The sequence below is a fragment of the Chlorocebus sabaeus genome, chromosome 25, assembly GCF_047675955.1.
Source record: "Chlorocebus sabaeus isolate Y175 chromosome 25, mChlSab1.0.hap1, whole genome shotgun sequence".
Classification (NCBI taxonomy): domain Eukaryota; kingdom Metazoa; phylum Chordata; class Mammalia; order Primates; family Cercopithecidae; genus Chlorocebus; species Chlorocebus sabaeus.
Window position 1 is genome coordinate 27,664,293 of NC_132928.1, and position 10,756 is coordinate 27,675,048.

The window sequence follows — 10,756 nt, forward strand, 5'->3', positions numbered from 1 at the left end:
TGGCTGACCTGCTGTGGATGTCCCTATTCTGCCATGGGACAGTCAAGGCCTGGGTCACGCTCAAGGAAGGATGCCTTATCTCTTCTCGCTTTCCTTTTCTTGTCTCTGAGGCTCTCCAAATTTTGCTTTAATACCTGGAGCTCAGGTTTCCGGACAAGAAGAGTCCTTTTAGCACATCGCTGAGAAGATGGCACTGTCCAGGGCCCATGTAGCTGGCAAGCTGCAAAAGACCTGTGATCCAGGAAAGATGTCCCACAGGGACCACATCCACCCCAGCCCCACTGCCCTCTAGGGCCAGGATTCAGGCCTCTGAGGAGCCCACGGGGCAAAGCTGCTGGGCCAGTGGCACTCTGTGTGGGACAATGGCAGAAAGATGGAGAGGCATGGGGGCACAAAGGGGAGCATGGGGAGGGGCTGAGGACACCCCAAAGTCCAGGCTAATCAGAGGATGTGGCAGGGGCAGCGGCCTGGATGGACAGTGCCTGGTGGGAGTAGACTCGAGACAGGAGGAGTGGGACAGACAGCAGCTGGACTTGAAGGTTTGATGCCAAAGTAGACACTTTCCTCACATCCACCTGCTGCTGTATAAATAGCTGTGTATCTGTTTTTCCATAAGATTTTGATAATATATACAAACCTTTAGCTGTGAATGGCTGTGCCCCACCTGTTGTCCTGAACTGTGAGTCCTGATCCTAACCCTGGGCTCCCTGGAGGACTCTAGAAGCTCAGGTTCCCTGCCACGCTATTTGAGTTGGCCATGAAATAAATTCACATCCTCAGAAAGTGTAGCATGGAGGAAAATCTGAACTCTGAGCAGAGGACTCTCCACTGACCTGGTTGTCCAGGTCTAGAAGGCCAGGCCTCTACTAGGTCTGCTCCTGAACCAGTCCTGCTGCCTGGAGTCAGTAGCCAGAGCTGTTCTCAGGGGTGCTGGGGCAGAGTGGAGCGCAGGGCGATGGGATGGCTATATTAGGCATGTTTAGGGATGCTCATTCCATGACTCTGCCTAACCACAGGCTCAGGGCCAGGTCCTCACAGCAGTCACAGGCCCAGGAAGGCAGCAGGCAGACAAGTGGAGTGACTATTTGGAGAATAGCACCCATACCTGTGTGCCCTAGGGCTCAGAAGGGCCTCATCTTCCCCAGCCCTCCCCATCTACTCACCAATTCCGCTTCCTGTCCCAACTGCAGGAATGCTGACAATGCTGCCATGCCCACCATCGCGTGTAGATGAAAGGCATCTTTGTGAATTTCATTCTCTTGAAGGTGCTGGCACCCGTTGGCACTGTGGAACTGCCACCTTGGGTCTGTGTCGCTTGTAGGTTTCTCTGCCTCCAGGTTGCCTCAACAGCAGGAGGCATAGCAGTTTCACCATCGTTGAGGTGAGGGTGGGATACCCCAGCTAGGAAGCAGGATCACTGTGCTAGGGCTGCCCAAAGCCAGAGGGCAGTCTCTTCCCGAGGTAAAGCCCTCAGATCCCAGGGCACACTCTTCCCCATTCCCTCCACCCACTTGCCTGTCACCCCAGTCACCTAAGCAATCACTGGGCCCAGAGGAGAGGAGACAGACACACACTGGCTCCCGGACCCAAAGGGTATGAGCTGGAGCTAAGACCAGCTACAGCTTCCACTGTCAGCCCCCACTGTCAGCCCCACTGCACCCCCCTGTGCCTGCTAGGTGCTGGGCACTAACTAGATGCTTTAGGTTGCTTCAGCTGATCCTTCAACTCTGTGAGGTGGATACCAGTATTCTATTTTGCAGATAGAGTTTGGCCCAGAGAGGTTAACTAATATATCCATGATCACACAGCTAATAAAAGGCAGAGCTCAGGTCTTTTTTGTTTGTTGGTTTTGTTTTGAGCCCAGGTCTTCAGGCCATAGAACTGCTTCTCATTAACAGCTCTCCTTCCTTCCCTCACTGAAATAAGGCTGTGACGGTGCTGCAGGAAAGCACTGGACGCTCACCTGAACCCAAACAACCTACCTCCAAATCTTAAGGCTCCAACACCTTAAAAAGGTGTCACCTTAGAAAGCCCTTTCTACCAAACTTCAAACATAATTTAGCCAGAGAGAAAAACCACTCCCTACTGTCCCGAGCAACAAGTGAGCTGCCCCTCTGCGGTGCTCTTGCGGGATGCTGTTTCTGCCCTGGATGATGTAATCATTCCTCTGGTGCACTTGAACCTGGTGCGGAAGCGCAGCGCCACCTGGGGGTGGACCGCAACCCAGATTCTCCGGCTGCTCCAGGGACGCCCTGGAGCTGTGCTAGGGACCAGGGGAGGGAGGCAGTTCGAGGAAGGAGGAGGGAAAAATGGGTAGATAGCCTGGTGAGCTTCGGAAAAGGGGCCCGAACTCTGGAGGCTGCGTTTCTGCTGGACCATGCACCCACTGCTGCCCACCTGCCCCACCAGCACTGGCAGTCACCCATCTATCCAGCTTCCTTTCCTAAAACCTAGGGGGGTACATCCAGAAAGGCTCTATCCTTGTCTGGTGCCCGTACTGTACAGGGACAAAAAACAGGTTCAAAGACAGCAAATGACTTGTCCAAGTTGATGAATCCGGATTTGAACCCAAGTCTCGTACCTTTGGGTTCATCTAGCAACCTGGATGAAGCCACGGTCTGACCTCCACAGTCTCTGCCTGCAGCCCCCACTGTCATATCGTCCACTCTGCCCCCCTACCCTCCATCACTTCCTGGGGAATCACATTCCCTAGCTCCTACCCACAAGGAAGGGAGGCTTCACCTCTCAGCTCTCCTGGCCCGCAGGGCCCAGCTGTTGCACCCCAAGCTTCTTGCCTCCTGGCCCTATCCAGATGGGAAAAGTGTATTTCCCTCTACCTTCCCTGGGCCACCCCAAGGGATGCCAGCACTGGGACCTAGGCCCTGGTGCTGGCTGTGGGTGGGATGGTAGGCACCAGCAGCTGCCAAGGCGCTGGCCTCACTTGTCCTCACAGAAGCTCAACCTGCAGGTGAGCAAGGGGCTCTAGGCCTGGGCACTGTAGCACACATACGGCACTCTTTAAGAAACATGAGATCTGGATGTAGGTCACCCATGAGCTTCTGGACCACCAAGTTGGGAGTGCCATGTGCTGCCCCCTACTCTGCACCCTGCATGGCCAGGCTGGGGCCCCTGACTTCTGAGTTTGGCCTGACTAGGGCCTGTGTTGCTGTGGTGCTGGGCTGGGCTGCTGGCCTAAGAGTGGCCAGCAGAGTGTGGCCCCCCAGCACCCTTCCCTCAGCACCTCCCACTCGTCCTGCCTATGCCCCTCCTGCCTCTCCCTCCCTCTTTCCTCCAGTCCTCTAGAGCCCTTCCCTTACTTGCCCCTCCCTCCTTTACTCCTTGCCTGAAGTGCCGCCCTTCTGTTCACCTAGGGGGAAGGAGGGAGGCCCTTCTCCCCTCCCCCAAGGTGTCTCTCCTTTCTTGCCAATCTTTCTCCCACTGCCCATTGTATTTCCATGTGTCCCTGCCCTAGCTCCTTCCCTGCACCTGACCCCTCTCATCCCCCTATGAGATCTGCTTCCCCCTGAGCAGGCCCAGCCTGGCAAGATTCCTGCCCTAAGACTTGCTTTTGTCTAAAAATGCCCCTCTTCTCCACCTATGCCTCCCAGACTGCCCCTTGAGGGATTCACCATTCCCTCTCAGTCTGGCAGGACTCGACTGACGCCATTGTCAGCCCCACTGCACCTCCTGTGCCTGCTGGGTGCTGGGCACTAGCTAGATGCTTTAGGTTGCTTCAGCTGATCCTTCAACTCTGTGAGGTGGATACCAGTATTCTATTTTGCAGATAGAGTTTGGCCCAGAGAGGTTAACTAATATATCCATGATCACACAGCTAATAAAAGGCAGAGCTCAGGTCTTTTTTGTTTGTTGGTTTTGTTTTGAGCCCAGGTCTTCAGGCCATAGAACTGCTTCTCATTAACAGCTCTCCTTCCTTCCCTCACTGAAATAAGGCTGTGACGGTGCTGCAGGAAAGCACTGGACGCTCACCTGAACCCAAACAACCTACCTCCAAATCTTAAGGCTCCAACACCTTAAAAAGGTGTCACCTTAGGAAGCCCTTTCTACCAAACTTCAAACATGATTTAGCCAGAGAGGTCCTGAGGTCCCCCAATCCTTGAGGGACACTGCCCCTCCCACCCTCACTTCTGCCTGCCCTTATGGGGTCCCTGATTGGCTTTCAGGGGTGCTAGTTGAGGAACAAGGTGATCTGGAGGGGCAACTACAGCTTTGTACTCCCCTGGCCCCGCTGGGCTCCCCTTGTTTCCCAGATGATGAGTCAGATAAGGTGGAGTCAGAGGAGACTGCAGTGCTTTGGGAAGAGATGCAGGGCTGATTGCCTTCATTTAAAGAACTCTAGGATATGTGAGAGACCTTGTCACTGCTCAGAGCACGTGACAGTCCTACTTTGTTGCAGTTTTCTCCTTTTCTTCGAATTCTCTTCAGTGTTTTGTGGAGTGAATTGACTGGAAATGGGGCAACCCCACTCTTCCAGTCTCAGTTAGGGCTGGGTAAACCTGCCTCGTATCCCAGACTACAAAGCATTTTTTCATTGACACCAGGTTGTTGATTCAAGGATAATTAATTCTGACTGGCATCACGTTGCATACATTTCACATCATCTCTCAGAGAAACTCAAAAACCTTAATATGTCGATCTCTTCCAGCTCTCAGCTTCAGGAGAGAGGAGACTGGACTCCAAACCTCAGAGGACTTGGAGACCCTCTTTCCTAAATTGTGAAGCCAGGGACTCCAGGGCTCCAGCCCCCACCTCTTGTCCCCACCCTCAAAGAGAAAGTGGATTTGTACCTGTGGCCTCAGCCCTGTCTCTACCAGCATCAGCAGCCCCTCCCTGTCTGGGTCTGATCCAGGGGCAGACACATGGGCCCCATGGATATTTCACTGGGAATGGGAAAGCTGTGAATCTAGGGGCAGGGCTCCGCCAGGGGAATTTCTGGCCCTGGCCCCAAAACCCTGGCCCAGGAGTTCTTGCCTTCCAGGCTGCATGACAAGGGATAGTCCTCAAGATGATGTGGGTGGCAGAAAGCCACCCCAGAAGTGCTGGGGGAAGGGTGCTGAGGGGGGCCACACTCTCTTGGCCACTCTTAGGCCAGCAGCCTAGCCTAGCACCACAGCAACACAGGCCCTAGTCAGGCCAAACTCAGAGGTCGGGGGCCCCAGCCTGGTCGTGCAGGGTGCACAGTAGGGGGCATTACCCTGCATGGGGGCATGGTCAGCACAATGGCCCTACCCAGAACCCAGCTGGGCTGCAGGAGCCCAGAGGTCTGAGGCGGCAGGGCAGGAGAGCAGAGCCTGAGGCTGCTGTGGGGCTGGAGTACCTGTGCACGGGGAGAAAAGGAGGGCTGGGCTTAGAGGATACTTGGATAAGGGGCTTGGGGAGGGGAGGGGCTCCTCACTGGTGGGGCTTTGCCAAGCTGAGCTTACACTTTTCCCACTTGAATTAAAAACAATAAAACCTCCTTCCCTGGATCTGTCACCAGACAAGTCCTGAGAGCACAAGGACCATGACCCCAGGGAACAAGGAGATGGAAGACAGCCAGGCAGCTCCAGAGGTGGGAGGCTCTTCTAGGCAGTATTTGTGGGAGGAGGGGGAGAAAAGGTCACATCCCCCACTGCGTGGCTCAGCGGGGGTCACAGACATGGGCCTGGGGACTGGGATCCAAGCAGCTGACAGAAGCACCTTGCACCAGGTTCTTGGGTCACCCAGTGTCTCTACCTGGCTCCTAGTCCTAGGACCTCTAATCAGGCAGGAAAGGACAGGACTAACAGTTTAATGTACATAATATTTCACCCTCCTGACAGCCATGGGGTATTATACCCATTCGATTTATTTATTTACTTATTTAGAGACAGATCCTGGTTCTGTCGCCCAGGCTGGAGTGCAGTGGTACAATTTCAGCTCACTGTAACCTCTGCCTCCTGGGTTCAAGTGATTCTTCTGCCTCAGCCTCCCGAGTAGCTGGGATTACAGGTGCCCGCCACAATGCTTGGCTAATTTTTTTTTTTTTTTTTTTTTTTTTTTTTTTTTTTGAGACAGAGTTTCGCTCTGTCGCCCAGGCTGGAGTGCAGTGGCCGGATCTCAGCTCACTGCAAGCTCCGCCTCCCGGGTTTACGCCATTCTCCTGCCTCAGCCTCCCGAGCAGCTGGGACTACAGGCGTCCGCCACCTCGCCCGGCTAGCTTTTGTATTTTTTAGTAGAGACGGGGTTTCACTGTGTTAGCCAGGATGGTCTCGATCTCCTGACCTCGTGATCCGCCCGTCTTGGCCTCCCAAAGTGCTGGGATTACAGGCTTGAGCCACCGCGCCTGGCTTTTTTTTAAATATTAGCAGAGACAGGGATTCACCCTACTGGCCAGGTTAGTCTTGAACTCCTGACCTCAGGTGATCTGCCCGCCTCGGCCTCTCAAAGTACTGAGATTACAGGCTTGAACTACGGCGCCTGTCCTATCCCCATTCTATAGATGAGGACACTGAGAATTGGAAACCTTGGGAGACATGGCCAAGGTCAGAAAGTGGTGGGGCCCAGAATGAACCTAAGGGTACCTGAATGAGAACTGCCTTTGTACAGTTAGCAGTGCCTCAGCTGCTGTAGAGCTGTTGATCCCTAGCAGGGAATACCTGTAGTGCAAATGAGCATCTCTTCAGAGCCATGGCAAAATTTACCTCATTGTCTTTAGGAAGCAGCCCAGGAACAGTCTGCCTTGGTCTGTGTGTGGATGGCGGGGAGGATGGTGCTGTGCTCCAGTGCTGGTGCTGGCCCTCCCTTACTTTTGGTATATGGAGTGGGCAACAGTCTGGGCCCAGCTGAAGGCGGTGTTCCTGGAAAGTGTGGATGGGTCCAATGATGCGACTGATATGAGTTACGTCTTTACAGCTTTAATCCAGCAGGCCAGAGATCTGGCCAGTGGGGCAGCCAGAGAGGAGGGCTACTGCCAGCTGCTGATGGAACCTCCTCCCTGCCCCCACCCCAGCCCAGAGGGGACAAACAGTAGGGCCCCAGCCTTCCTGGCTGGGATCTTGGGAGCAGAGGGACTATTTGAAAACAGGCACTGTGACCCAGGCTGTCATCTCCCTCCCTTGCCCCCAGTAAAAATAATCCCAAGCCCTTCCCCCAACCCCTCATAGTTCTAGTTCAGCTCCTGTTCCACTTCCCTGCGGCTCTGTCCCCAGTAGGGCCCAGGGCTTGGCTTGGTCTGGGGCCTGGTGACTAGAGGACTCCTGCCCACCCCCAGGACCAGATGCAGGTACAGGATGAGGGCATCTCCCAAGGTTGGCATCACTGAAGGGGCAGCAGAGACATGGCTGGTTCCTCAGGCTCCCGGGTAAGAGGGCTGTGGTGGCATATAGGGAGGAGGAGCTGAAAGCCAAAGAGACAGGATGAGGGTGAGTGGTGGCATAGGTGGATGAAAAGTAACCCCCCTACCCCCAGGGCAGACAGGACCCATAGGAAAGAGTGGGCCTGGAGGTTTCGGGTTAGAGGTGAAGAAAGTCTGGGAGAGGGAATCTGAGAATGAGAGAGGCACAAGGAGGGTTGCAGGGCAAGGGGTGGGGGAAGGCAGCAGCAAGGGGCCCCAGATTGCTTACTTACCTGCAGGGTTGTAGACTGGGGGCCCAGCTGGGTAGAGTGGATATTGGGGAGCAGGACCACTAGGTGGGTACATGAAGCCAGGTTGTGGGGGTGCAGGGCCAGCTTTGGGGTCCTGGGGGTATGGGTATACTGGCTGCACTGGGATGCCTGTCATTGGAATCTCCTGGCCTAAGTGGGGGAGAAGGATCAGCATTCAGAGACCCATCTCCTATGGGAAGCCTCCTCCTCCTGCCCAGGAAACCAAGGTAAGCACCCTGGTGCTGGCCTCTGGCAAGCTCCAGGCTGGCCATCTTTTCCTCCCACACCCTGCTTGGCAGATTTAAGCAGGGAGCTGTGCTCGTGGCCCCAGCTGGTCAATCTGTGTTTAGCAAGTTTGCTCCCCTCAGCAGGTTTCAGAGACCTTATGAACCAGGGAGCACAGCCCAGGGAATATCTCACTTGGGCAAGGAGAGGACAGCTCAGGACTGGTATCCTGTAATCCAGCAGAGCTGCCACTAAGGGGGTCTTCTCCTAGCCCTTTCCGCCCACACTGATCTCCCATATGGCGCCACCATCCCCATGTCCATCAGGTTGTGGCATATGTGTATCACATGCCAACACTCAGGCACATATTCTGCCGTCCACTGCAGCACACTCAATTAATGTTCATCACTACAGACCTGACCCCATGTACTCACTAAGAGTCATGTGCACACATACACCCACTCACCCACTATTGTTGACAGACTGCACTCCTGTATACATTTGAATCTTCATGTGTATGCACAGAAATGCATACACAGTCTGATGTTCCATATACCCCTGGGCACATTCTAAGAGTCAGGTGTTTACAAGCATTTTTCTGGGTTTTCATGCTGGCAGGTGCGTGTACACAGAAGTACATACTACTACAGAATTTACCCAATCCATGAACTTTCCGCTGCCCATTATGGGACTTAGCCCAGCCCATATGAGGCTCATCTTGCCCAGTACTGGGTGTACCTTCAAATGGGCTCTGGAGCTGCTGGCGCCGGCGGTACAGGTAGCAACAGGAACAGAGGAAGCAGCAGATGGTGGTGGCAACCACAGCAACAAAGAGGATCACAGCTGAGGCGATGCCTGCTATGGTCTTGGGACTTTAGACAAAGAACAGGTCCTCTCACCTTCCAACACTCACAGGAGGGAGTCCTCATTATGCTGGCTCCAACTCCTGGCCAGCAGGGGGGCCACGGCATGCTGAGATTTGGGGTTCCTTGTGGGGCTCTGCCCAGTCCCTGTGAAGGAGATCTTAGAGGACCTCCACTTCCCAGAAGGCTATGCTGCCTGGCTGGCTAGTGTGAAGCATACGGGGATTTGCAGTGCGCCCCCAACCATTGCTTTTATATCTACAACTTAAATGATTTGACATACAGCATAACACTGAAAGGAGCCTTATAAATAATCTAGAGCCATTTTTTCCAAACCCCACTTCAATCAGAAGTCTCTATCTATTTTATATATGATATATTTTAAAAAGTTTGACAACCACTAATTTGGCAAGCAATGACCCATGGAAGGCAAGTGTCTTCTCCAAGATCACACAGCTAGTAAGAAGTGGACCTGGGAATCAAACCCAAGTCTCTGCCTTTGTGACAGAGCTTCTTCCACAAAGCCACACTGTCGTCCAGGTGTTAACCCTTAACCCTCCCTCCCCAGGACCTAGCAGGACCAAAGGGAGGGCTCCAGAAAGAACCTGGAAAGCCCTGGCCCGGCCAAAGCCTATGAAGGTAACTAACATGCCTTTTCTGGAACTCCCAGGCACCAGCACCTAAGCACCTAGCTCTGCCGCCAAGCTGGAGTCCTGGTGACTCCATTCAGCTAAGAATGTGGAGGTCGAAATGGAGAGGAGGCAGGAGGTCGGGAGGGAGGAAGGGGAGGCCTCTGGAGAAAAGGATGGAGGAGGGGGTGAGAGTGGGGACGCAGGAACCCACCTAAAGGCCAGGCAGTGCTTCTGCTGCCTCTCGGTGATGAGCAAGGTCAGGTCCCTGCAGCAGTACCGATGGTAGCAGGTCCCGCAGCAGAAGGTGAAGAACTCGCAATTAAACCCCGGATGCCAGGAGCCATTCCGGTCCAGGTACCATAGGCAGTCCTCGCCGGCCAGCGCTGTGGGCAGGGGTTGGGGGTGCCCAGTGGCCACCAGGCCAGTTCATCCCCAGCCGCCCTCGGCCCCACTCCCCCGGTGGTCCCCAGCCTGCTGGCTCCCGAACACTGAGGGTTGCCCCTTGTCTCCAACCTGAGGGTCTCAGCTCCGGAGCTCCAGAGGCCTCTGCCTGAAGCTGACCCTGCACCCCGGGGTCAGCCTCCCATGGCCCAGCATCCTGGCACTCCCTCTTCCCGCTTCTTGAGGATCCAGCAACACCCAAGGCTCCCGTGGCAGCCTTGGATAAGCCTCGACCTCAAGCCCCTCGGATCGGCCCCTCCCCTTCCTCCGCCCCCATCCCACCCCATCCCACCCCAGCCGCATCACTCCCCATCCCCTTACCCAGGGGAGCCCCCAGCATCAACAGAGCGATTGCAGTGAGCGGCGCGGCCCGGCGGAGCCCCGCGGGTGGCATGGTGGGGGCTGGGCGCGGCCGGGGTCGGGCCTCCCAGAGAAGGGACCGCAGGACCAAGCCGGCTAGCTGGAGCTGCGGCGGGGCCCAGCCCGCGGCCAGGCTGGGGCTCCTCTTCCGCCTCCTCTGGGGGTGGGACTAAGCGCCCCGCCCGCGCTAATCCAGCCGGCGCGGCTCCGCGCAGCGCCCAGGAGTCCACCCACCAGCGACGCCCACCTAGCCTCTGGAGCTGGGTGCCCCTCACCCAGCAGAGCACTGCCCTGCTCCCCCTGTCCCCGGCTCCTCTGTGGTTCCTCCCGTCCGAGCCAACATGGGCACCGCGGGCAGTTGGGCACTGCGGCCAGGGAAGTCTGGCTGTGTCCTGGACCCGCCCCCGGCCTGGGCCCAATCAGTATGCTGGACTCCAGAAGCCCTGATCCTGGTGCCACCTCCGAATGCCCAGACACATGGGCCAACCCTGGAGGGGCAGGGCTGGACCTTCCCTTGTTGGGGACCTCCTCTGCCGCGTCCAGCCTGGGACATCCTATGGGGGGCTGAGAGGGAAAGAGGCTGGATGTCACCCCGCCCCCATTCCCAGAACA

At 55.8% G+C, this 10,756-nt stretch overlaps 1 protein-coding gene across 1 annotated transcript; it reads right to left on the minus strand.

The window, feature by feature from the left end:
- Positions 1-6,873: 6,873 nt before the first annotated feature.
- Positions 6,874-10,514, minus strand: SHISA4 (shisa family member 4). The gene is made up of 5 exons (XM_007988958.3): positions 10,106-10,514; positions 9,555-9,726; positions 8,587-8,720; positions 7,606-7,773; positions 6,874-7,374 (listed from the first exon to the last, which is right to left on the minus strand). The coding sequence occupies exons 1-5, from the start codon at positions 10,176-10,178 to the stop codon at positions 7,328-7,330; spliced, it is 594 nt and encodes a 197-aa protein (XP_007987149.1). The 5' UTR covers positions 10,179-10,514; the 3' UTR covers positions 6,874-7,327.
- Positions 10,515-10,756: the final 242 nt, after the last annotated feature.

Coding starts and splice junctions, on each gene's coding strand:
- SHISA4 (XM_007988958.3), bottom strand. CDS start 10,178: ATGCCACCCGCGGGGCTCCGCCGGGCCGCGCCGCTCACTGCAATCGCT. Junction 7,774..8,586: donor GCTCCAGAGCCCATTTGAAG/GTACACCCAGTA, acceptor TCCCCCACTTAG/GCCAGGAGATTCCAATGACA. Junction 7,375..7,605: donor CCCAGTCTACAACCCTGCAG/GTAAGTAAGCAA, acceptor TTTGGCTTTCAG/CTCCTCCTCCCTATATGCCA.